We start from the raw sequence: 26,861 nt of genomic DNA, 5'->3' as shown, positions 1-26,861 counted from the left end.
ATTTCATTAATTTAAGCCTACCATTTTTAAATTTGCTCAAAATTGAAAGCTGCATTAGTTCTCAGTGAATGAATGACCACAATGATGATGACGACTCGACCACTTTCCTGTTGATGCAGCTGAATAGTCCCCGACTTTAATCCTGTTATCGCTTGTCCTTGTCCAAACAGTCGCTGCTGTAGATTCGGTGGAGATAAGGTTCGTGGACGCTCCTCCTAATATGATGCTGCTATTCCTCGTGGAGTTTGTGGTCACGCGCCGCAGTCCGGTGTGCCGGGGAAAGTGCTTTTATCAGCTCCTGTGAACCTCTTAGAAACGGACTTTCTTTGACTCTCGGCGGTGTCGTTGATTGTCGTTTATTTCTGCCTACCCCTACTCTTTTTTTAGGCTTCTGGAAAAACCGAAGGCAGCTGAACTGCGCGTACCTTTTGAGGAGCCAAGGGCCTTTGTAAAACCGTGGTCTGTCAGGGGTCATTTTGGAAGGCTTCACATTGGGTCGTGAGCAATGAAACTTAAAATAGTTTTGGATCTTTTCTATTTCCTCACAATTTTACTCCCCAATACAACGTTTTGTCAAACAGGTAAGTGATATGCCAATGTAATTAATTGATCATGCCAAATTGGGACTAAATTGTATGTAGACCTTTAAATTAAGTGCTAAAATTACCTGTACCCTACCAATGGGGTTCAAGCTTATTTCTACAACGGACATGGTTTACGATTAATATTATGAAAACAGTAGGCCTACTTTATGAACTGGGTGATAAATGTAGCATAACTATGGAAGAAAAGGTGACAATACCGTTTTTAATGCTGAACATATATAATTTATTACAGCCAGATAACGTCTCGGGTGATTTTTTTGTACCTGCTCTCTACATTCGTTAGTCCTGTCCATCTGGTAAGAATGGTGTAAATCTGTGGCATGCATACTGATAGTAAAGTTCATTAATCGAGGTGCTGTCATCTAAGGGCACATACCTACGACTCTCATTGCTATGGCAGTCTATTGACCTGTCATTGGAGGCAGCAGGGGCCAAGCCTGTCTGTTTCTTCTCCAACCACACAAGCCTTTGAACCCTGTGGCCAAGGTGGGGAGAGACACGTGTCCATGAGGGCCGCCCACTCTGACAGGGATATGGTGATGGAGGGTATCTCAGGACATTGACTATGAGAGTTCCCGTCTTGGCTGAAGAGAGACGGACTGACCAGGCACTGCTGAGAGTGAACGATGATAGGGTAGCTCTGAAAGCTCCTGTCGTCACCTGCAACGGCTTGTCCGACTGTCGTCACTATGTCATAGTTAGTTGGGGCTATGACTTTTCACTTGGCTTTTCACTCATCTCATGTTGGCCTTTAAGTCCCACAGCTCTCACTTTTAGAGTTCTCTTTTTCTCTCTATTCATTTTGTCTTCCTCTTTATTTTCCCTCGTGCTGTTCTGCTCTTCATTAACCATTAGCATATATAAGTCTCTGTCAGAGGTACCCACCTCTTCTGTTTGGGCCTCAATTGCCTGACTTGGAAGATTCACCACATAACCGTCCCATCTCTGATAGTTTGTATAAGAGGCGTCGTCAATTTTGGTTGCAGTCTTGCCCATCACCGTCATCAGTCTCCTATATTTCTGAGTGAAACTGTTAGGGTCTCTTTTTGCCCTCGACCTAACAGCTGGTTACCTTTTATCCTTCTCTCCTTTTCATCACCGTAGAGGGGATGCTGGGATCAACCACTGACACGGGAGGTATAGCAGCACCCACCATGGTTGGAACACAGTGGTATGGCAGTGAGGGCCAGGCTGGACCAATAAGCAACATCGGAAAGGGCTGAGGGTGTGGAGTGTAGACATAATCAATCAATGGAGTAGATGGCTGGATAAAACCTCCAGAGGTGTAGGCCTCTGTGGAAATGTTTGGAAGAACAGCAGAATCTAGGCCCATATTTTGTCCTGTATATTGAAGACAGTCAAATTAGTTTGATATTAAATACTTGAGAAATCATGATTATAGTATATTTTTGTTAGGCTTGCAGTTAATAGTAATCCTATTTGATGGTAGTATGACCTAAGTACACTTTTTCCCTTGTTAAGCAATTTCTGATTGCTTCATAATTTTTTGTTTTGTGGTTACGTTCAACAACACACTTACCATGATCTTGTTGTAATAAGTGTTGTTGGTAATTGAACTGAAAGTTCATTTTTATCCTCTGCTCTTATGCCAGATACATTGTAACGGACACACCTACATAAAATCAAGAGCATCAGTAGCACATTTGAGAATGTTTTTACAATGTTGCTCCACCATTACCTGACTGTGGTGTCAGAATTGTTACTCAGGTGAACACAGCTGGTGTTACTGTGGCAACTACCAAACATTCCTGCTTTAGAACAGCAGTATTTGCAGTAGGACTACTGTCCCTCTCAGCAAAGTTTCGAGAGGATGTCTTTCATTTAGATTCTGTCCAACACCCAAGGGTCTTGCTTCGGTATGCTCCAAAATAAATTCTTTCCCTTCTGTTTCAATTTCACATTTCACCCTAAACTGAGAAGTCAGACTGTCTTTGATGCTGCTTTTAACATGCTTATCGTAAGCAACATTCTGATCACCACAGCAGTTTTTTACCACATGCCATTGAATAGCAAGTACCTCATATTCCTTCCCCCTTTTATGATACCTCTCATGTGAAGGCATATATTAAAACGGAGCACATGGACATTAGCAGTCACATCCTGCCAGAGCTGAAGTGTCTCTACTTGACTTGGAAGCCTAGAAATAATAAGGCTGTTAGCTTTGGCTACGACTTAGTTCCTGATCAATATTGGAGACGCCATGTTTGGTAACGGATTCTTTCATACTAGACACTTCCACTCTGACTGCTCCCAGCTGGGACTGTCATTGGATACATTAAATTACAACATAGATGTAGGGGAAGTAGAAGACAATCACGTTCAAAGTGGATCTCCCCACTCTGCATAGTGGATTTGACAATAACACTTCCCTGTAAATCAATGAATTAGTGAAACATGACTGCCCGTGACTTGCATGCAGTACAGTGACAGTCAATGTAGAAAACATAGACGTGAACCATCTTTACCATCTTTTGTAGTATACCCCGTGCATCACTATAGTTTACGAAAAGATACACAAAATACATGTTCAAACCAAAAAATGTATTTATTTATATTTATTTAATTTATTCCAGATCTCCATGAGTTTTTTTCCAGGCACTCATGGTGCACTTCAGCATGGGTACTGTGGGACTACTCAGGTATTTTCCAGAGTGTACTGGTCCCTGTTGATGAACACGTTGTGGTCCCAGCCCTGTTTGGTGATCCGGGACACCCTTTCTCTCTGCTGCTGGGTCTTCCTCTTCATGTCCTCCCTCTGCCACAGAGAGATGGGCACCGAGGCCTGCCTCGGGCAGGGGAAGTAGAGGGAATCAGGCGGGGGTAACCTCCCGTACTGCCCAGGAGGGGGTGGGTGATGGCACGTGTTGGGTAACGAGGGAAACTGATGGCGAGAACCACGGTACCTTCTCCTTGGTTGAGGGTTGGGGGTGGTGTGAAGGGTTGGGAGTATATTGTTCCCCGTGGTGAAGTTGGTTGCCTACTCTGACAGGATGGGGAGACGGACTTGGTTGTGGAGCTAGCAGACGTCTGTGATAGGTTCTCAAGTGTTATTGGGTTGTCAAAGACAGTTGGTTTTGCAGACGAAGGATGTTCAGCTTGGGATGCCCCAATAGTATTTATATCATCTCGTATTCTTACTTACACCACTGAGGAGTTACTGTTTGCTACGGTAACATGAATTGTCTCAAAGTCTAGCAGATCAAAGTCTAGCAGATTTTCTTCTGTAATTTGTTCATTGGGAATGGACTGGTTGGACTTATTGGATGTCTGGTGCTTTTACCCCAAGTTTCTGGAAGACCTGAACAGACTGCATCATCTGATGACCCAGACAGCTCCTTGAAGGTTGGGGAGCGTTTGGGGTAGGCTCCGCCCCAAACGTACCCCCCTTAATGCTACCTTTCTGCTTCCTGGATGAGGAAATGTCTGAACCTGTTCTGTCTCCACCTCCATCTGCAGCACCGCTCCTTGGACCACCGCTCCTTGGACCACATTGGGACTAGGGTTACTCTCACCTCCCTCTTTTCACTGTTCACGCCATCACTACTGTCACCAACCTCTCCAATGATGGCCGTCTTCTTTGTTGTCTCCCCTCTTCCCTGCTCTGCTTCTTCCACTTTCTTTTTAGTAGCATCCATCACAGGGCTTCCTGTAGCCTCCTCCAATGGGACAGCTGGATTGCCAGTGTTCAGTGTTGTGTCAATAGGTGCCATGGTAATGTTGGCTGCAGGTGCTGGTGCAGCAACACAGATGTACCCTGGTGCGGGGGCATACTGCCCAGGTTTGTGGCACTGGTGGTGGCTGAGGGGGCTGATCTTTGGTAGACAACAATGTGCCATAGATAGCATGTTGATGGGTTTGAGGATGAGAAAGAAGGGGTTGATGGTGATGATAAAGATGGTAATGAAGGAGATTGGGATGATTAGGCGGCTGCTGGAAATGGGCTGTAACAACCATAGGGTTTGTGCTGTGATCTATGACCAGAGTTACCTGCCCTGCCAGCAGGCTGTTTCCTAAAAGGAAACCAGATGATCATTTTTTGATTCACAAAATATTTTGTACAGTATATTATGAATAAATGCATTTGTAAAGTCATTATGCCTTTGCCTTGTTAATTTCTGTCATCCGAAATGATAATTTCATGCTAACTTTGGAATAAAGCATAGATAGTTAGAGAGCTAAAAAGCTAACAGACAGTTTTGAGAGGTTGAAATAGTAATTGAACATAAAATGCTTACCTTGTGTTGAGTCAGGTGTGAAGGCGTTACTCTGGAAAGGGTTATGATCCTCCATAGTTATAAACAGTTATTTTAACTATTTTAACACTATTTTTTGAAAGTACAGTACTTTGTTGTTTAGTCAAGTAATTGTTTAATTGATGCACCTAGAATGTCAGTGTCACTCTATGATGTCACTATTTTTGGTTCTGACTAGAGGGAGTACAGCTACGACCGGAAGTGACTTTTTCGTAGCAGGTTAGGATCATTTACGCAGCAGGTTAAGGTGATTAATGTGGCTGGTTAGGAGACTTAGGTTAAGGTTAGAAAAAGGTTAGGTTTAGCTAAAATGCTCTCCTAACCTGCTGCGAAAAGTAACTTCCAGTCGTAGTTGTACTCCCTCTAGTCACAACTCCTAGACATTCCAACTCCAGAAAATTGTTGTTTTGTTAAGAGTTTAATTTCTCCAAATAAATGTTGTTTTTATGCACAAAAGTACAAACAAGATCACAAGATAAACATATTTTCAACACTAATTTGTCTCATAATCCCATAACTCCTATTTTACAATTGCTATGATTAGGCTAGGCCTAGTTATTACATGGTTGCAACATAGTATTGACAGTGTTTCATTGCTAACTCAGTTGATTGTGTGTGTTGGGGGGGTAACTTGGGATCGGTAACTTCAAATCAAATTGTGTGCATATGCGTGCGTGTGTACATGCTTTGAGGGGAAAACATAGCAGCACCTTATTCAATCATGTTCGTGCTACATGTTTGGCTGCTTGTGTCTATCCTCAGTGCTGCCCCCAGAATGTGCTCCGGGTGGTCACTCTCTGCTCCAGAACCCATACCGCAGCACCAGTTTCAGCTCCCGCAGCCTGCAGCAGTCAGCCCTCCAGGACTTCATCTGTGACCATTCCCTCATACCAGGCTGGTACCAGTTCCAGATCTTTGACAAGCCTGCCAGCATGCCCACACAATGTGTGGAGGTAAATACAGATGATACATTTCATTTTATTGTACTTTTTCGCTCTAGGTCTCAAAGCATGTTACAATGTATGGAGGTCACCCCATACGTGTCGCTAACACCCGTTTCTTGACTGTGTCCAGCTCGCTAATAATCGCCGAAATGAAAGATAGACAGTCAGAAAGCATTGAAAATTCCAAAAACGATGGATAGAGGACTCTTTTAATTTAATTTTGACGCAGAGGAAATATTTTTTTTAAATGTCAGTGCCGCCCTCCGGACCTCCGTTGAAGACTGAATGTTTAGGTGGTCTTTCATAGCAAATGCCATGCCTCAGTCAGAACAGTACAGAAAAATATTGTCCCCATGATATAAGATCTTACAATGGCGCCGGAGGGGCTGCCGTTTTACGGGCTCCTAACCAACTGTGCTATTTTTTAGTTTTTTTGCATTGTTTGTAACTTATTATGCATTAAGCACGGGACCAAAGAGAGCAAGAGACAGGAGAGAGATATTAGAGACACAGGAGAGACAGGAGAGAGACGAGAGAGACTGGGAGAGACAGGGTTAGAGAGAGACAGAGAGATAGGGTTAGAGAGAGACATGGTTAGACAGAGAGCGAGAGAAAGATGTTCCTCATTTTCCCTGGGCTGCCTGCTGTGCTGCAGACTGAAGGATCCATCAGAGGTGTCAGCTTCCTCTTCTTCCCAAGGCATTATCATGTGTCATATTGCAGTTGTTGCCTGCAAAGTGTCGCCCTACCAATCATTACCGATATGGTTGTATTATTACCACCCAGTATAAACTAGCCTGGTTCCAGACATATTTGTGCTGTCTTACTTATCAAATCAAATCAAATTTATTTATATAGCCCTTCTTACATCAGCTGATATCTCAAAGTGCTGTACAGAAACCCAGCCTAAAACCCCAAACAGCAAGCAATGCAGGTGTAGAAGCACGGTGGCTAGGAAAAACTCCCTAGAAAGGCCAAAACCTAGGAAGAAACCTAGAGAGGAACCAGGCTATGAGGGGTGGCCAGTCCTCTTCTGGCTGTGCCGGGTGGAGATTATAACAGAACATGGCCAAGATGTTCAAATGTTCATAAATGATCAGCATGGTCAAATAATAATAATCACAGTAGTTGTCGAGGGTGCAGCAAGTCAGCACCTCAGGAGTAAATGTCAGTTGGCTTTTCATAGCCGATCATTAAGAGTATCTCTACCGCTCCTGCGGTCTCTAGAGAGTTGAAAACAGCAGGTCTGGGACAGGTAGCACGTCCGGTGAACAGGTCAGGGTTCCATAGCTGCAGGCAGAATAGTTGAAACTGGAGCAGCAGCACGGCCAGGTGGACTGGGGACAGTTATATTATCACAATGAGTGGCTAGAAGTTTGCAAGACAGTGCAAACAGATCTAGAACCAGGCTAAATTAGTCTTATTCTGTTCTCTATTGTCTTCATCTGTGTTCACCAGGTGAACCACTGTGGGACCCAGGCCCCAGTCTGGCTGTCTCTGGGGGAGGGCGAGAGCCTTCCGCGGCCCCTGGAGGTGACGCAGCTGACGGCCTGTGCCACCTGGCAGTTCTTCCTCAGCAGCAGTAAGGACTGCTGCCTGTTCCGCATCCCTGTCACCGTGCGCAACTGTGGAGACTTCTACGTCTACCTGCTCCAGCCCACCCAGGGTTGCATGGGCTACTGCGCACAGGGTACACCAGCTCTTTACGATAGTCTGTTTAGGTGGAGGCAATGAGGAGCTCCGTACGCTATGAAAGGGGGGCGGCATTTTCCAGGAAGTAGCCTTGTAGTTTTTTCTTTCTTCAATGGGCAAAAACGGAGCGCTATGGTCTTCAGCGCCAAAATGTCATAAAAGGCAATTCATCCACAAACACAAATATAATTGTGTAAACGGATGTGTTTTCATGAATTTGATGATATAATAGTCAAGCCCATTCAAAAGATTAGGGCTGACCCCAGAAGTACAGTACGATGTAGTGCTGCATCACTTTCATAGCGTATTGCCAATGCTCTATGCTTTGATCTCTTACTGTATGTCTCAATGTAAACATGACATTACTTTAGGTTTCTTTTACAAGTGTTTGCTAAATGCTGTACATGCTCCTAGAATAGGATATAACAAATGTTATCATTATTATAGTGGTAATAGCCTATATAAAGGTGACATGATACAACTGTAAAAACTTAAAAGAATTAGCACTAACTGCATGTAACTCATTAAACTGTTATTTATGTGCTAGTGACTCAGACCTCTGTGGTGTTAACTGTTAAGACCACCATTGTTAATTGTCCTGCTATCGTTCACCATTTAGAGATGTCAGACTCTGCGGCGGTGGTGTGTGGTCCTGACGAGGTGGAGGTTGATAGAGCGTGTAAAGGTGAGTGAGCTCTCTGCCTCCTGACTGTGTGTTGTCTGGCTCTATAGGAGGCCCTTGTTAAAGTCAGGCACCACAACAATCCACGTCAGAATTGCCATGCGGTGTGGAATGCAGCAACTGGCCCCTCACAGGTCCTCTTAATGAGCTAAGCATTTGTGTCGGCGAGGTTGTGAATTATCCCTCTGCCGGTTTTAGGGCGAAGGAGGAGGGGGGCTGGTTTAATGAACTTTTAATCACACAAGAGAAGTTATCAAGTTGGAAGGGATACTATGAATATGAGAAGGTACCTACCGTGTTGGTACCTACTGTTTTGGTTTGTTATGTTTCGCCCCTTTCCCTGATTAGAGTTACAGAAATAGACCAAAATGTTGGGACCCACTGGAAGGCAGTGGCTGATGACCGGATCTTTGCCTGAAATATAGATTTTGATTACTTGGTGGGTCACAGGACAAAAAACATTCAGCCAAGCTTCTATTATACACAACCATCTCATATCACCCAAATACTGTATACATTATTACCTGCTCTATCCATGTAAATACCAGTTACATGTTCAGTAGGAAGAAAACTGAGTGAAACTACCCATTTTGTCCAATAAAATATGTTGCTAAACATTTTGCTTCGGGGTACTCTACTGAACACGACTCCGTTATCCCTTCCAGCCAAACAGCCTCCTTCCCCAGCGGTGCCTGTGATATTAGCAGAACTCTCTGGAAGCATCGTCTACCTGAAGTGCAGCTTCGAGGGCCATAGCCTGAACAGCTCCCTAGGCTATGTGGTTGCCTGGTCTCGCCTCTCCCACCAAGGCATCAAAGAGGAACTGAAACAGGAGACTACTGTCCAAACCGTTGCCTTCATCGAGCTGGACGGGATCAACCTCCGACTGGGGGACAAGGTGGGTAGAAGTTACCCCTAACCACTGACACAGGGTCAGATACTTTTCCTCTCTAATGGTAAAAGTTAAGATCGAGGGTAGTGTAATTTGATCCGCGACTTGTGGTTACGGGTAGCTTCTACCTCGCTTGTAAAACAGTCAAATGCAAAAAATTATGCTAGCTTCCGAGCTCTCTCTGAAAACTGAAGTGAATTTGTTTTACAAGTGAGGTTATAGAGCAATAAAGCTGGCCGTGTTGAAAACCTAGACTGCCACCGGCCATCAAAGTTTTACAGTATATTGTCATGTCATTCTTTTATCTCTTGTTATACATGTTGCTTTTTTTTTACTGTGGTATCATGTCTATCACCTGGCTTCAACTATAAAGGCTTTTCTACATCCTGAACTGTAGCCTCTCTTCCTCTTGAACGCCTGTGGCTGTCCTTCCCTCTCTGTCAGATTTACTGCAGTTGCTCCAGTTTTTTTCTGGACTCGCCGGACATCCAGGGAACCCCAGTGGAGAGCGAAGAGTTCTTTGCCGGGATCAGGGTAAGTCAAAGAGATAGAGAACACTATTTCAAGGATTTGGTGTTTGAGTGTGTGTAAGTTGTGTGTGCGTGCATGCCTGTCTGTCTCTCTCTCTCTGGGTCTGGGTTTGTGTGTCTCCTTTTTTGTTTTAAATAGTCACTGGTTAGTCAGAATTTCTCTTGTGACTTGTCTCTGCAGTTGAAACCAGAGGTGACTACTGTGTCTGAGGATGGGAAGGACTGTGAGTTGACTGTGGAGAGTACCATCCCTATCCCCTGCCCTGGCGATGCCTCCTCCTCCACCTCCTCCTCCACCACAGAGCAGTGTACTCTCTCCTTACACCTGAGTACAAACAATCAAGGTAAAGGCTTCGTAAGTAATCCGGCATACTCACAGTATCACCACAGTAAAGTTAGATTCTTCAATATGTTGTATTTTTAATAACTGATTTTGGCAATACGTTTTATTTACATAGCGTCTTGATTCTCCAGTGACAATGCATATTGACATGTCGATATCCCTACACAATAAACAAAAACAAAGCCAATGACAACAACCATTAAATTATATATTTGTTCCTCTGAAGGAGACCATCTGCTGGGTCCAGACGTGGTGTTGTCGTCGTGCCGGGTGGATCTCTCCCAGAGTCTGGGGTGTCGAAACGGGGTGTGTAGCCAGGCCCTGGTTCACCTCAGCGCGGTCACAGACTTCCTCAAGGACGGGGACAGGACGACACAGATCTCTGTCAACCCCATCGTCACATCCAACTTCCTCTGGAGCGGCTACACACCACAGAGTGTCCAGGTACTGTAACTGGAAAAAACACCCTTGTGATGGGTTGGGAGGAGAGTGGCGGTTGTTATTAGCCTGGTCCCAGGCCTGTTTGTTCTGTATTCTCCTCTGGTCCCAGATCTGTTTGTGCTGTCTTACCAACTCCTATGGTCATTGTCACACTGTTTGGCATAAAACTTTGCAAGACAGCATGAACAGATCTGTGACCAGTCTAGGTTGTTAACAGATCTGGGACCAGTTTAGGTTGTTAACAGATCTGGGACCGGTCTAGGTTGTTACACTTAATTCACTCAATGCAGAATATACGATGATGCTGTATATAATGTATAGTGTACATTTTCTCACTGCCACAGTGCCCATACACAAACTGTAAGTTGCCAACACACTCATATAAGCATGTACTGTATACACTTTATTTTCTCATCTAGATAGCTGAATGTGAAAATGAAATAAATGATATCTGATATGTGATATCTGCTCTGTGTTTTCAGATCACAGTGACGGATGTTCCCTCTGCATACTGCTACTCTTTCACTGATCCTCACATTATCACGTTTGATGGCAGGTACTTCAGTCACTCCTTTATAGTCAGCCATAATGATAGATGCAGTCAAGGCAATGTTAGCCTGCAAATATGATAACAATCACATGAATACACATTAGAGTAGCTGATACTGTTATGTATTTCATGCATTTCCTTCCAGGCAGTATGACAACTACCAGATCGGGACGTTTGTGCTGTACAAGAGCACGCGGCAGCTGTTCGAGGTCCACGTGCGCCAGTGGGAGTGCGGGAGCCTTGTCCACCACGCCTCGTGCACGTGCGGTTTCGTGGCAAGAGACGGCGGTGATGTCATAGCCTTCGACATGTGCAACGGAGAGCTGGGGGACACCAGGCCGCACCTGTCGGTGAAGAACAGGGACGTGGGCAAGAGCGGCATCCGCATCACTGAGTCTTACCAAGGACGCAAAGTCACAGTGAGTGAATAAATAAATAAAAACATTTAAGTTGTCCTCCGATGAGTTGGTGGTGGCAGGAAAAAGAAAAGGTCACTGAGTTGAAGCCCACTCCCACGGGAAGTAGTCATTAGCCAATAGGGTGTTGAGAAAGGCAGTGTAAACTTACAGTGCAAAGTCGGTATTCAATTGTTTATGCTAATTATGAAATGATATAGACTGTGATGATATGGCGACGCACTGGAAAGCAGAAAATCATTTAGTTGTAATAGAATAGAACAAAATCAAATGAAATACAACAGAATACAATAGGATCTAATCCCCTTTCTGTCTGTGCTGTAGATGACCTTCTCGTCGGGGGCGTTTGTGCGTGCCGATGTGTCTGACTGGGGCATGAGTCTGACCCTGAGAGCCCCCAGCTCCGACTGGAGCCAAACCCAGGGCCTGTGTGGGACGTATGACGGACAGACCCACAATGACCTCCACACAGCAGGGGGCGCAGTGCTGGACAACGAAGACGTAGCAGCCTTCATCTCTGAATGGAAGTTAGTCTGATGCCAAGTCTCAAATCAACCTCTGGTCCCTAACGCTATGGAGTTTGCAGATCTGAAGAAGATATGTGGTGATAGTTCTAACCAGCCTATCAGTGATTGCACTGCAGCTTTCATTGTAATTCCTATGCCTGTACAGTTTGTTTAGATCTGCAAAGCAGGGGCTTTGTCCCATTCCAAGTGCAACGACAAAGTCCGGACCTGAGACTGTTCTTTCAAACAATGGATATGAATCATATTGAACATTTTACATGAGCTCTTTCAGCTGTGGTTACTGTTACTGTGTTACATTATTATTTGTTGAATGTATTTCCGTCGAGATCCTAACTGATAAGTATGTATTTCTCTTCTGGCAGACTCCCTCCTGGTAGCAGCTTGTTTGACACCGTTCCGTCCTATCAGAGCGCCCCAAACCCTCACAGGTATTGTAACTGTGAAGAAGAGTCCCGCCCCACGTCCCCGCTAACCAGGTCTCAGCCAATCCCTGGCTTCGACTCCTCCTGTTCTCACCACGGCAACGTGAGACTCCACAGTATCATCCCCACTCTGGATGTCACCGCCGAATACAACTCAGTAGAGCTGTTCAAAGGCCACCACGACCACCCCTCATGGAACTCCAACCAGCACGGCCGGGCCGAGGACACCGCCGCCCAGCCTGTAGAGAGAGGCTCTACCCTAACAGGCTCCAGCCATGGATCCAACAACCAGAGGAGCCGTGGAAGGCGCCAGTCCTACCAGTTCCTCCCCAACATGCCGTACCAGAGCCTGAGCCAGTCCGACCTGGAAGACTTCACCTACTTCTTCCCTGAGGACCACGAGCTGGCGGCCCGGCCCGAGTCCTCCCCTCCCCCCACCTGGCCCACCCCGTCTGGGCTAACACAGCACCAGGCCAGAGTGCAGTGCCAGCGGGCGGTGGCTAACTCCAGCGTGGCCCTGGGCTGCGGCTGGCTGTTAGGCCCGGCCATAGTGAGCCAGGCGGTGGCTATGTGCGTCAGCGACCTCCAGCTAAAGGACGACCAGGCCTGGGTGGGCGCTACTCTGCCTCTGCTTGAGAACGAGTGTGAGAGGAGGCTAGTGGAGGAGAGGGGGAGAGAGGGAGAGCACCAGGAGATGTTGTCCTTCCTCAAGTGTCCAAGTCTATGTAATGGGAATGGCCAGTGCTCCGAGTGGGGGTGTGTGTGCTTCCCCGGGTTCGGCTCCTACGACTGCAGCGTTATCTCTGGTGAGAAGAGGGGAGGGTAGGATCTGTAACACACATCTATACTCTTAAGTCAATCATACATATTGTAAATCAAAACTAGGCCAGGGTTTGGCTCATAGTTCATCAAAATGAAAGACATATCACAGTAATCTGCTAAAATCCTAGTGAAGCGATTTGTTAAAAACCTGCTGACATTTTTTTTGCTTCTCATTTGTCTGTTTCTGGTGTCGTTTGGGATGGTGAAGACCAGACTCCAGAGATCACAGAGCTGGAGAATGAGGGACTGTGTGATGTCAGACAGAGCGACTGCTCCACTGTACAGGTCTTTGGACAAGGCTTCAAAGACTCCTATGAACTCAAGTGTGAATTTTTGAAGGAAAAGGTACCATATTACACCACACACAGAAACACACACACACACACACACACACACACACACACACACACACACACACACACACACACACACACACACACACACACACACACACACACACACACACACACACACACACACACACGCACACACACACACACACCTCCATACCTGTGATATTATTTTCTGTAGCACAGTACTTCTGACCCACGTGTCCCCGCCTGTCTCTTGTCTGCGTGTGTCCAGTTTGTGGATGGTGAGTGGACCCTGGACGAACCTCAGTTTTCCCTGGCTACCTTCCTGCATGTGTCAGGTTTGGAGTGTCAGCTCCCCCTGGAGTACAGACAACCCAGTGCAGGCCTGGACCTGGATACGCCCACCGACAGACCCCTCGCACGCTGGCAGATCAAAGTCAGTGGAACAACGCTATGCAGCACATCTCAGTAATGTTTTGGGTCCAGACTCATTTGGGAATGAGCAAATCCCCCATAAAATACAGCTGGATAACAGAGCCCTAAGCAAGAGTACTGTTTGCAGCAGGGCAGTGTTCTGGCCAAGTGTTGTAATATGGTTTGTTTGCACACCTACCAGATGTTTTCAAGATGGTGCAACTTGGACAAGAGACCCTTACTTATAGTAGGAGCTTCTGTAAATATTTATTACCAGCAGTCACTGATAAGTAAGTCATTAACATTGTCCTGGCAGGTGTCCAACGACGGCTACGGTTACAGCAACGCCAAGATCCTGACCCTGTTCGATGGAGCCTGTCAGATCTGCACGCTCAATGCTGACGTTCTCTGTACCTCCAGGGTGGGTTTCTCTTGGGGTTTTTCTCTGGGTTTTAATGGAATCACAATGTTTCTGATAGCATGATCAGAATGTGTTGTTTAGTGATTAGAATCTGACTTTAAATGATTCAATAATTGTAACAAGGTAACTTTCCCCTTTTTTTCATGTCCTTGTTCCTTGTGTTTTCCAAGTTGATTGAGAACATGTTCTCAGCCTGAGGATGCATGAATTAGCTTTTCGTAGTTTGGGTTCTTTTTCAGCCACTAACATTCAACAGATACTGTACATTATGTTGTGGGGCATTCAACAGATGTTCAGGCTATCTCAAATTGCAGGCCCCTTTCCCACCAGGAAAAACCAGCACATGGGCCCTGACCCTCTTAAAACTAACTGTGAGTGTAGCACATGGGGATCTGTGAAACGTACTCCTCAGCCTGAAGCGTCTTACCAATCGGCGCCACACAAAAAGCTAGCTATGTGGCGCAAGTAGAGACACTTCAGGCTGAGGAGTACGTTCCACACATCCCCATGTGCTATATGAGCACCACTCCTGCTAGTTATGCATGCCAACCAGTTTCTTCTGAAGAACTCAGAAAATTTTTCACCCAAACAAAAAGTGGTCAATGCTCTGTTTGTAATTTAATGTACACTACCGGTCAAATGTTTTAGGACACCTACTCATTCAAGGGTTTTTCTTTATATTTACTATTTTCTACATTGTAGAAACTATGAAACTATGAAATAACACATGGAATCATGTACTAACCAAAGAATTGTTAAACAAATCAAAATATATTTATATTTGAGATTCTTCAAATAGCTAAACTTTGCCTTGATGACAGCTTTGCACACTCTTGGCATTCTCTGCCAAGAAACTGAAGATCTCGTATAACGCTGTGTACTACTCCCTTCACAGAACAGCGCAAACTGTCTCTAACCAGAATAGAAAGAGGAGTGGGAGGCCCGGGTGCACAACTGGGCAAGAGGACAAGTACATTAGAGTGTCTAGTTTGAGAAACAGACGCCTCACAAGTCCTCAACTGGCAGCTTCATTAAATAGCACCCGCAAAACACCAGTCTCAACGTCAACAGTGAAGAGGTGACTCCGAGATGATGGCCTTCTAGGCAGAGTTCCTCTGCCCAGTGTCTTTGTTCTTTTACCCATCTTAATCTTTTCTTTTTATTGGCCAGTCTGAGAAATGGCTTTTTCTTTGCAACTCTGCCTAGAAGGCCAGCATCCCGGAGTTCTTTGTTGCTGGCCATTTTGAGCCTGTAATCGAACCCACAAATGCTGATGCTCCAGATACTCAACTAGTCTAAAGAAGGCCAGTTTTATTGCTTCTTTAATTAGCAATACAGTTTTCAGCTGTGCTAACATAATTGCAAAAGGGTTTTCTAATGATCAATTAGCCTTTTAAAATGATAAACTTGGATTAGCTAACACAACGTGCCATTGGAACACAGGGGTGATGGTTGCTGATAATGGGCCTCTGTACGCCTATGTAGATATTCCATAAAAAATCTGCTGTTTCCAGCTACAACAGTCATTTACAACATTAACAATGTCTACAATGTGTTTCTGATCAATTTGATGTCATTTTAATGGACAAAAAAAGTACATGCACATTTTGTTACTGTGTATCAATCCTCAGGAGAAAACATGCAACATTGACAGTGTGTGTTATGGAGAGGGAGACCTCAATCCCAGCAGCCCTTGCCTGATATGCCGATCAGACTCCTCCAAATACACATGGTCCATCGCTGAGAGTAAGTACAATGTCCTCTTACCTATAATGTACTTTTATTTTACAACTGCTGTTTACATTATACAACAGCATCTCTATACGAATTCATACCACGCAAACTGAAAGGTATTTTCTGCCACCCACTACTGACGACAGCACACAGTCATAGAGAACACACATGGCTGCATGGTCTCTGCAATAGGTCTACAGTATGTCTACAGCTCGCGGTTGGTCGTGCTACCGGGAACAAGGTGTTATTGGGGTCAGAGACATTATAGTACCTTCAGGCCTCTGGGTATTGTAATTGTGGTTGGCTCAATGTGTTCTTTGTGCTGTGTTTTGATTTGAGTGTTCATTCAAAATGAGGCCAAATCACTCCAGATCAATCAGAGTAGATAATAGAAATGAATACAACTGGTTCAAACTAGGAACAGAGCATTTTTACAAAGATAGATAAACACATAAATAAAACAAGTTGAAATAAAGGAAAAATAATTTTATATTTTGTACCGCAGATAATGATATGGACATTAATGATGAAATGATTAACGTTATTACTAAATATGACTATTCTGCTCCTGGAAGAGAATGAGCCACCGGTGTTTCAGTCAGCCCAGGGGCGTCTGCAGACGTTCCAGGGAGAGAACTTTGTGTACCAGCTGCAGGCTCAGGATCCAGAAGGCTCTGTGGTGCTGATCACTCTGGAGTCAGGCCCCAGTGACGCCTCCCTCTCCCCCGCTGGCCTGCTCATCTGGAAGGCTACTGACACTACTGCCTCCTCCTCCACGCAGACCTTTCAGGTCACTATCACAGACGATTGTAGTGCTGAGACGCTTGCCTCTGTACAGGTAGGTTTAAAGAGAGGAGAACACTGTTTAATAAGGATATTCCAAAAAATAAGAAACTTTGGATGCAAATTCCTTGACTGATTCTGTTGACTCTTTGTGAATGGGGATTCTTAGAGATTTCTCTTGATTGTCAGCTTTTCTGTCTAACGCGAGAGGGAGCTCTAGATTTGCAATCCTTATTGTCCAGCCTGCCGCTGTAGTAGTCTTTCTGCGTCTGTTGCTTTGGTATGTCTGTTAGCAAGACATTCAAAACTAAAATGCAGTAATCACTCACGGATTGTCAATCATTCTTCATACTTATATGTTCATTTCAAACTGTTTGTGAAATAAACTTAAGCTCTACTAACACTTCCCCTCGTGTGTGTATGTGTCCAGGTCTCTCTGCGGCCCTGTGACTGTCTGAACGGAGCTTCCTGTGTTACAAACATTAACCTCCCCCCTGGCAGCGGGGAGTACCTGTGCGTCTGTCCCGCTGGCTTCACAGTTGACAGGTGTGAGGAGGACATAGACGACTGTAAACCCAACCCCTGCCGTCTGGTCAAGTGTATAGACGGACCCAACTCTTTCTCCTGCATCTGTCCCCCCGGAATGACGGGTACTGTACATGACAGAAATAGAATTACAACACACACTGTATGTTGTACATGCTAATGCTGCAGCTCATTTGTGGGTCTCAGGTGCTTTTATGACTCTGAGAGCTTACTTTTAATCATTCAATTAGGAAGCTGTGCTTTGACACTCCATTATAGGAACCATACTCCTTATTACCACTCTTTCAGTGTTTGGATACAAGCAGTGCCAGATTTCCTTATCTGGTTGAGTGAATTTAGATGTTGATGTTTTGTTCGTGGATTGCATCCTGTGTGTGTGTGGAAAGCTGAGATTTCATTCATGTTGTTTTTGTGTTCCAGGTCATACCTGTAGAGAGGATGTGGATGAATGTGCCGCAGAGCCGTGCTTCCCTGGGGTGGGCTGCAACAACCCACTGGGCTCATTCACCTGTGGCTCCTGTCCAGAGGGTTACACTGGGGACGGGAAGAGTTGCAGTGGGTCCCACTCTCCCTCTCTCCCTGTCTGTTTCTCTTCCTCCTTCTGTATCTCTCTTTCTCTACCCCAATCCTCTCACCCCCAACCCTCATTTTTTTATCAATATATTTCTACTGACTGTGAATAATTATATTCTACCTCCTCCTCTCCTGTAGTTAAATCGGAGCCGTCCAGTGGTAAGGGTGATGACTATAAGCCTATTCATAGAGTGACCGTGCCTGTACCCGCTGTACCCACAGGAGGTCACCAGGGTTCTGGCACGGTTAAACCATCAAGCCAGGCCCCCTGCTCCAGACAACCATGCTACCCAGGGGTGCAGTGCTTCGAGAGCACACACGTGTCAGTAGGCTACATCTGTGGACCCTGTCCACCTGGGCTCCATGGCAACGGACACACCTGTAGTAGAAGCACCACAATAGGTGAGAAGAGTCACCTGATCACTTGGCTGATGATTGACAGGGTTCATGTGATTAGGTGTTTATTATAATGTTATTAAATATCTGGGCTTAAATGGGATTAATCCATTAGTTTTATTGCTGGCTCATAGCTGGCTTTTAGTAAAGCTAACTGTTATGCCAATATTATTTAGCTAGGTCTTCAGGGTTAGTTGATAGAGGTGATTTGAGTTATACTAGCTCTATACAAATCCTATTTGAGTTCCTTTTCTAGCTCTGTCCTCTAACTTCCAGTGTTTTACAGAACAGAGGCCAGTTAACGCCAACAGAGAAGATGGACGTCCCCAAGTGACAGAAGACTCCAGTAGGGAAATTACTGGCACCACCTCCTCCTCTTCTTCCTCCACCTCCTCCTCCCAGGACAGGAGGATAACTGAGGGGCCCTCATCGGGTAGCAAGAGAGTCCCCTCCGTGGAGAGAAAGACACCTATTAGCCCCCAGGACCGAACTATCACCAGAGTCTCCACCCCCACCAATCACAACAGAGGTCAGAGCAGCAAGGTGGACCTGACCCCTGACCTTAGGTGGGGGTCATCGTCTCCCATAGTGACCTGTGCGGACTCGCCCTGCTTCTCCGGTGTGCCCTGTGAGCCCACAGTCTCAGGCTCCTTCAAGTGTGGCCGCTGCCCGTATGGTTACACTGGCGATGGGTTCACCTGCAAAGGTTAGCGGTTAGCACTCTTGTTGTCTGTTTTTCATTCATATAGTCTTTGTTCTTTTTTTATATGTTTTTAACATTCAAATCCTTACATGGACGTATACTGTAGGTTCCCATGAAACTGTTTGTGGTGTTTTCCAGCTGTGTGCCGGTATCCATGTGGAAGGAATATGGAGTGCTCTCTACCCAACACCTGCACTTGTAAAGAAGGCTATACCGGATATAACTGCCACATAGGTGGGAACAACAGTCAGGGTTGGACGAGACAGATGAGTTTCTACAAAATAACTTCTGCAAAAATGTCTGTAAATTAGAATAAGTTGTTTTCAGTTACACATAGAAGTTGTAGATTCTATTAACATTCTACCTTCTCAGCTGTCTGCCGACCGGACTGCAAGAACCAAGGGAAGTGTGGCAGGCCTGATGTGTGTGTCTGTCCCGTGGGCTACAGCGGACCAACATGTGAGGAAGGTAAACATATCATCCCACACATATTTGAACTCTAACTATGTACTCTATATCCTGGCCCCAAATCTGTTTGTGCTAACTTGCCAACTCATTGTCACTCATTGTGTGGCTTGACAATGATGTAATACGAGTTGGCAAGATGGCACAAACAGATCTGGGTACAGGCTATATGTTCTCCATTGTAAATATTGTATATATTCTTCTTTTCTGACTGGATGCTCTGTACACCCCTTGGTTGCTGTGTTTGTAGCTAACTGTGAGCCATCTTGCCAGCATGGAGGAACCTGTCTGGTCAGGAATCTCTGCACCTGTCCTTACGGTTACGTGGGGCCAAGATGTGAAATCAGTGAGAGATAATCCATTTGATCCTTTCTTGCGTATATCATGTTTCCCTACAATTATCTAAACCAGTGTTGGCTTGCCTAAAAAAAATGCAATGTGTGTATAAGGGTTAGGAGTTGTCGTGTGTAACTGTGTCTGTGTGTGTCTCTGTTCAGTGGTGTGCAACAGGCACTGTGAAAACGGAGGGGAGTGTATTTCTCCCGATGTGTGTAAGTGCAAGTCTGGCTGGTACGGACCAACATGTAACTCAGGTAACGCCAATCAACACCACATGTTCCTACTTAGAAGCCCATGACGAACATATCTCTTTTCGACAACAGTATGTTTAGCTATGGGCTCAATATTCCATTGTCTTCACCTCCAGCTGTCTGCAATCCAGTGTGTTTGAATGGTGGGACTTGTATCAAACCCAACATCTGCGCCTGTCCCGGTGGCTTCTATGGCTCCCAATGTCAGATTGGTAAGAATAGGTGTCACACTGACAATCAATAACCTCGATTGAATATGACACATTCTACTGGTCCCCTATTAGTGAGTGATCCGGCAACTTGCACAGAAGTCTATTGCATGGTGGTACTTTGGTTTAGTGAGGTATAACTGTAGCTGTGTCACTGTGCGCCGGGCCCTCCAGCTGTGTGCAGCCCTCCCTGTAAGAACGGAGGTCAGTGTATGAGGAACAACGTCTGCTCCTGCCCCGGGGGCTACACAGGGAAGCGGTGTCAGAAGAGTAAGAGCCACTGCCACCCAACACAACCAAACACCCCACATCACTGTCTATGCATGCAGTATTAAATAGTTATAGGCCCTATACCAACATAAATGCACATGAAAGGACCTAATTGTAATAACCCTGTAGCAAGCTAGTATGTACATGCAGTTATGTTAATTGAGCCAAAAATGCATGTTGCATTGTGTCTTTCAGGTGTGTGCGACCCCATGTGCATGAACAAAGGGAAGTGTGTGGGGCACAACTCCTGCTCCTGTGCCTCTGGGTGGAGGGGAAAGAGGTGTAACATTCGTGAGTGTCAACATAATGTACAACCACTGTTAACCTGAACCTGTCACCATTTAAAGATGCCTTTACAATGCTGTTTGTGTGTGTGCGCGTGTGTGTGTGTATGTATTTAGCCGTGTGCCTGCAGAAGTGTAAGAACGGTGGTGAGTGTGTGGGACCCAACACCTGCCACTGTCCCACAGGATGGGAAGGCCTACAGTGTCAGTCCGGTGAGTCCTTCTCACATTCAATATGATGTATTGCCAAGTTTCAATACATAGCTATATACTTTTATCCTGTACTTATATTGCGTTCTATACTATTTCCTCCTTCTGCCTGACGGACAGCCATCTGTAAGCAGAGATGCCTCAATGGGGGAAGGTGTGTCCTGCTCAACTTCTGCCACTGCCGCAACGGGTACACTGGCGTCACCTGTGGGTTAAAGGTGAGCATTGGGTCACAGTTTGGATGTTCATTAACAGTTTTTTAAAATTATTGTTGGGAGATTATATACTGTAAAATCTCTTTGCTTTTTTCTAGGCCCCACTTGCATAAGGGAAATGACTGAAGATGCAGAAGTTTTACAAAATACACAATGCAAATGGAGTCTTTATTAGGCAGTATGTGATCGTGGAGTGTGTGTGTGTGTGTGTGTGTGTGTGTGTGTGTGTGTGTGTGTGTGTGTGTGTGTGTGTGTGTGTGTGTGTGTGTGTGTGTGTGTGTGTGTGTGTGTGTGTGTGTGTGTGTGTGTGTGTGTGTGTGTATCTTTGTACATGAACAGGGGGACTGGATATATTGCACGTATCTAATTGTCCCTGTTTTGTTTCTACCTCAATGCTCAAGGTAGCACATTGATGTAAAGCCCTTGCATAAGAAATGCATAACATATTCATAAACAATGCATTATACTGTCTTAAACACTGCATATTCATTCAGAAATGTTTATGCCAATCGTGTAGATGTCTCAAAAGCTACGTTTACCCAGGTAGCCCAAGTCTGATCTTTTTCCACTAATTGATCTTTTGACCAATCAGATCTGCTCTTTTGAAAGTAATTGGGCAAAAGATCAGAAATGTGCTGCCTGTATAAACGCAGCCAGACTATGTCATCTAACATAGACATTAATTCATGTATTTTAATGCATAAAGTCCTTATCCTAGGCTTTTATACAAAAGTGTTACTGCACACGGCTATGTTGGAGTAAGAGAAGAGAATCAGATGAAAAACTAGTTGATGGTTTATTGAAGAACAATCTAGCTTTATATGATATTAATACCCACTTTTCTATTTGTTTTGTTCCTTGTTAGTGATTTGACCTAAGTTTTTTCCACTCTGGTTTATTGTGGTACTGAAAGTGTATGTTTTTTTGTCTAAACTATTGTGCACTGTTGTTTCATACTTAATATGTATGGAGAAATAATTATATTCTTCTTTTTACATCACACCTGCTTTGGAAATGGTATTAGCTTGTTTGATTTTTAGGGCCACTTGTCTGCAATTGTTTTGTGACTGTTGACGAGATCTGTTGTAAGTATTAATTCAGTTATACTTGATCACTTCTGTACATTATACTGTACATAGGTCAAAACATTTGTTTTTATAACATTTACACCGTGTTGTTGTAAATCACGCATATGGAAACAAAATAAAAAGGTATTGTGTAACTTGCATTAAGTAACACGTTGAATGGTTGAAATACAATACGGTAAGGGATGGACGAACACTTTTGTAACAGTTTAGTTGTACTATTAATTGGCTACAGTATATTGTTAGTAAAAGCAGTTCGCTAAGTGTTGTTTTACTGTATATCATCTGACTGCATAAGAAAATAACAATAAACCTTTTATCCACATTTTATTCATTATATAGCACAAACCCAAAATTGTATAGTAGATATTAAGTTAACAGTCAAAAGTTATTGTTAACACAAAAATCTGTGGTTCTTTAAAAACTTTTTTTTACGATATCTAAAGCACCAGATTTGGAATGAATACAGTTCTACATGGCCTCTGACTGGCCCTCTTTGACTTCTGACCCCTAAAGGGTTAAAACACCTTTTTCCTCTCCTCGCAGCGTGGTCCAGAGTAAGGAGGGCGACAGCGGCACGAATCGGGAGACAAACACTTGCCTCCATTCAGACAGGGCCGGTGACACACAGCTGCAAGATAGAGAGAGGGGAAAGAGACAGATGGAAGGGGAAATGAGAAAAAGAGATGTTACATTAAGAAAGAGAGGAAGGAGGGCTCATTATGTAGTCTGGTGGCCTCTTCACATCTGGGGAAACATCTCCGAGAACAAAATCTCAAAACAGTCATTTTCAACAGATATCTCACATTGACAGGTTTCTCACTCAGTAGATTCTTTCAGGATAAAAAACACTTCTGTTAACAATTTCTCAATTTTCTGACAGTCTGATTTATATTTGTTATTCTTTAGCATGCCTGATTAACTTCTCTGCTATCTATTGTTTGACCCAAGTGTGTCAGTGTGTTACAAATTAACACACTTGACACACATCCAGAACAGATCAGTGATTAGGCTCCAGTTATGGGTTATACATTTATTTGGCCTGTTGCCTGTTTCTGTGCAAGTGTGTCTGCAAGTGTGTGCATAATTTACCGTGTTTGTGAGTCTGTTGGAGTGAGAGTAAAAAAGTGCATGTCTGAAAATGTGTATAGTTTATGTTGGTTGTGTGTGTGCCAAATCTGTAAGATTTTACATTACATTTTAGTCATTTAGCAAACGTTCTTATCCAGAGCGACTTACAGTTAGTGCATTTATCTTAAGATCTCACTCACCAGTGTGGCAGGCTCCACCCAGCCAGCCCTCTGGACAGCTGCAGATTCCTGGGGCCACACAGCTGCCCCCGTTCCTGCACCCCTGGGGACAGATCGCTGGGGAAACATCGCAACAACGCATTCTCAACATTCCGGGAACCAATAAATCACCATTATACCTTTGGCCATGTGAAGTGTTTTCTTTGTCCCATTCGATAGTAATTAAATCAACTATTCTTTATTGTTTTAGTACATGTGAAGGTATCTTGGCATTTGAATTAAGTTTTCAGAGGGTTCCGGAGAGGATTAATAAGCTACTGTTGATTAATAGTCCAGCTGAGCAACCAGTCTCACTGCTGGTTTCACCTCTGTGTGGATTAGGCTAATTAGGAGGTAAACAAACCCTCTTGGCATTTGGAGCCAGTCCAGCTGGAGGGACAGATGCACTTGGCCACTCCGTTCACAGCGATGCAGTCGCCACCGTTCCAGCATCCACTATCACATTTCACTGGAAAAGACAGACATGCAATCAAATCATCCCCTAACATGTCCATGCTCCTAACCTATACTATAGGACTAAGACGTAACTCCCTACCCTTTTCAAACCACACTCAATCCAAATAAAACATTAGGCTACTTGTACTAGCCTACTGTAGTTATCAATAAATATATATTATTACAATATTTAATCAGATTTGTAACATTAACCAAGCACCAACATACTGTATATCTAGAAGGTTAACAGAATTAGTACCTTTATGACAATATTTTCCTCCAAATCCAGAAGGACATCTGCATTTTCCAGGGCGAAGGCACTCTCCTCCATTCTTACATTTGGGGTAGCAGTTAGCTGTTCAAAACAACAGACAATATATTCATCAGCACTCATTCAGTAAAGTCATGCAACTTTTCCATACATGTTGTGAAAAATAATATGATATACATATTTCATACATTCTTCAATGCATCACTTTTCTTTTCTAGTTTGGCTATTTTGTTTACTGTTTCCTTTCTAGGCAAATATAAAGTAACATCACCATACTGGCAGGTCTCTCCCTCATACCCGCGAGAACAGAAGCAGGTGTTGTTTCGGATGCAGATGCCAGCATGTTGGCACGGAGGGTCACACGTCGCTTTGAGGTCAAAAACAAACGGCACCGCCACCCCTCGCGGAGCGTCCGAACGCGCTAAGCAGATGCCTACAAGCGCAACCGAGCAGGCCAGCAGCGCGAGGTCCACCTTCATCAACGCGATAAAGCAGCAGCGAGAGAGCACCATCCTCTTCACTTAGTGGACAACGGGAACTGGGGTTGAAACCAAGTCCTTCGAGCATTGACACCGCAAGGCTTCTCTCCACGTCGCCCCCACTGATGAACAGAGAAACTACAGCAGATGTTAGTCAGCCGAGAGAAAGGGTATGGAGAGGACGGGACCTATGTGAAGCTAGCCACAATATCGATTAACAACAGTAGTAGATATTGCTGTTCGGCTTTCAAATAAAAGTCCCTAATTGAAAGTGACGCAAACGGATACAAATAGTGGTTTTCATGACATATTTGGACTAGGTAATGCAAAAAAAAAAAGTTGATTATAAAATTTAAATAAATACAATAATTTGACAATATGCAGTAAAAAGAAACTGTTGAAATCTGACTGTGGATGTATTAGGCAGCATAATTGCATTGGGGGCATAAGAATGTGGACACCTATCCGAACCTCTCATTCCAAAATCATGGCCATTAATATGGAGTTGGTCCACCTTTTGCTGCTATAGACGAACGATTAAAATGGACGAAACAGATTCGTCCTCGGACTGCCAGATAGTGAAGCATGATTCATCACTCCAGAGAACATATTTCCACTGCTCCAGAGTCCAATGGCGGCAAATCCCCTCCTCATTTCATGGGTGCACACTACATAGGTAAGACTATACAGTTCAATATGAATGTTCAATACACACAATAGATTGGCTGGGGAGGTGATTTGCCATGGTCAAAGTCCTGCAATATGAGCTATGACGCTAATATTTTTGACTCCAACACCATCATCAAGTTTGCTGATGTCACGGCGGTGGTAGGACTGATCACCGACACCAATGAAGCAGCCTATAGGGACGTGATCAGAGACAACAACCTCTCCCTCAACATCAGGGAGACAAAGGAGCTGATCCTGGACTACAGGAAACAGAGGTGCGAGGACACGCCCATCCACATCGATGGGGCTGTAGTGGAGTGGGTCAAGAGTTTCAAGTTCCTCTGCGTCCACATCTGTAAGGAATTAACATGATCCATACACAGGAGGCTGAAAAGATTTGGTATGGTTCCTCAGATCCTCAAAAAGTTGTACAGCTGCCCCATTGAGAGAATCTTGACTGGCTGCATCACCGCTTGGAACGTCAACTGCAATGCACCCAAACGCAAGGCACAACAGAGGGTGGTGAGTAAGGCCGGGGGCATCCCTGGGGCCGAGCTCCCTGCCATCCAGGACCTCTATACCAGCCGGTGTCAGGAGAAGGCCCAAAGAATTGTCAAAGACTCCAGCCACTAAAGCCATAGACTGTTCTCTCTGACACCGCACTGCAAGCAGTAAGTCTGAAACATTTTACATTTGAGTAATTTAGTAAGTACATTTTTCCTCAATAAAGTTGCTATCAGGAAAGTCAGAGCTAGTAAGGGGGAAGAAAGTCAAGTGCAAGTGTTAGTTCACAAAGGGCTTTTTGTGTTGGGGGGTGAGGAGTGGGTGCTGTGGGATTATTTAAGAAACTCTTCGAATAGGTAGGGTTTCAGATGTTTTTGGGAGATGGGCAGGGACTCTGCTATCCTAGCTTCAGGGTTAAGCTGATTCCACCATTGGGGTGCCAGCACAGAGAAGAGCTTGGACTGGGGTGAGCGGGAGTTGCCCTCCCATAGGGGTGAGAGGGCCAAGAGACCAGAGGTGGCAGAACGGAGAACTCGGTTGGGGTGTAGGAGTTGAGCATAGCCTGAAGGTAGGGAGGAGCAGTTCCTCTTACTGCTCCGTAGGCAAGTACCATGGTCTTGTAGTGGATGCGAGCTTCAGCTGGAAGCCAGTGGGGTGTGCAGAGGAGCAAGGTGTCATGGTGGACTTGAGAAGGTGAGAGGGCCAAGAGACCAGAGGTGGCAGAACGGAGAACTCGGTTGGGGTGTAGGAGTTGAGCATAGCCTGAAGGTAGGGAGGAGCAGTTCCTCTTGCTCCTCCGTAGGCAAGTACCATGGTCTTGTAGTGGATGCGAGCTTCAGCA

At 44.8% G+C, this 26,861-nt stretch overlaps 2 protein-coding genes across 2 annotated transcripts; one reads left to right on the top strand and one right to left on the bottom strand.

Moving 5' to 3' along the window:
• Positions 1–201: 201 nt before the first annotated feature.
• On the top strand, positions 202–22,672 carry LOC129837704 (von Willebrand factor D and EGF domain-containing protein-like). Its single transcript, XM_055904083.1, has 31 exons — positions 202–581; positions 5,642–5,832; positions 7,282–7,513; positions 8,135–8,200; positions 8,863–9,095; positions 9,534–9,623; positions 9,801–9,963; positions 10,189–10,406; positions 10,886–10,959; positions 11,099–11,372; positions 11,694–11,896; positions 12,259–13,124; positions 13,349–13,485; positions 13,726–13,890; positions 14,185–14,289; positions 15,921–16,035; positions 16,599–16,861; positions 17,237–17,456; positions 17,773–17,907; positions 18,064–18,327; positions 18,608–19,027; positions 19,163–19,258; positions 19,397–19,492; positions 19,740–19,835; positions 19,987–20,082; positions 20,196–20,291; positions 20,463–20,558; positions 20,754–20,849; positions 20,960–21,055; positions 21,173–21,270; positions 21,366–22,672. Exons 1-31 carry the CDS (start codon positions 506–508, stop codon positions 21,378–21,380), a joined length of 5,391 nt encoding a protein of 1,796 aa, XP_055760058.1. The 5' UTR covers positions 202–505; the 3' UTR covers positions 21,381–22,672.
• LOC129837705 (von Willebrand factor D and EGF domain-containing protein-like) lies at positions 22,663–25,024 on the bottom strand. The gene is made up of 5 exons (XM_055904084.1): positions 24,640–25,024; positions 24,357–24,452; positions 24,006–24,110; positions 23,624–23,719; positions 22,663–22,983 (listed from the first exon to the last, which is right to left on the bottom strand). Exons 1-5 carry the CDS (start codon positions 24,878–24,880, stop codon positions 22,871–22,873), a joined length of 651 nt encoding a protein of 216 aa, XP_055760059.1. The 5' UTR covers positions 24,881–25,024; the 3' UTR covers positions 22,663–22,870.
• Positions 25,025–26,861: the final 1,837 nt, after the last annotated feature.

Source organism: Salvelinus fontinalis, chromosome 38 (assembly GCF_029448725.1).
Source record: "Salvelinus fontinalis isolate EN_2023a chromosome 38, ASM2944872v1, whole genome shotgun sequence".
NCBI lineage: Eukaryota > Metazoa > Chordata > Actinopteri > Salmoniformes > Salmonidae > Salvelinus > Salvelinus fontinalis.
Note: the sequence above shows the minus strand (reverse complement) of the source record. Positions and strands in the feature narration are given on the sequence as shown.

Bases quoted from the DNA above. Each gene is read 5' to 3' on its own strand.
- LOC129837704 (XM_055904083.1), top strand. From the start codon at position 506: ATGAAACTTAAAATAGTTTTGGATCTTTTCTATTTCCTCACAATTTTA. The intron at 9,964-10,188 runs GTAAAGGCTTCG...GTTCCTCTGAAG, and splicing joins CCTGAGTACAAACAATCAAG to GAGACCATCTGCTGGGTCCA. The intron at 13,486-13,725 runs GTACCATATTAC...GCGTGTGTCCAG, and splicing joins GTGAATTTTTGAAGGAAAAG to TTTGTGGATGGTGAGTGGAC.
- LOC129837705 (XM_055904084.1), bottom strand. From the start codon at position 24,880: ATGGTGCTCTCTCGCTGCTGCTTTATCGCGTTGATGAAGGTGGACCTC. The intron at 24,111-24,356 runs GTACTAATTCTG...TGTCTTTTCCAG, and splicing joins AGGAAAATATTGTCATAAAG to TGAAATGTGATAGTGGATGC. The intron at 23,720-24,005 runs GTTTGTTTACCT...ATGTTTCCCCAG, and splicing joins TGGCTCCAAATGCCAAGAGG to CGATCTGTCCCCAGGGGTGC.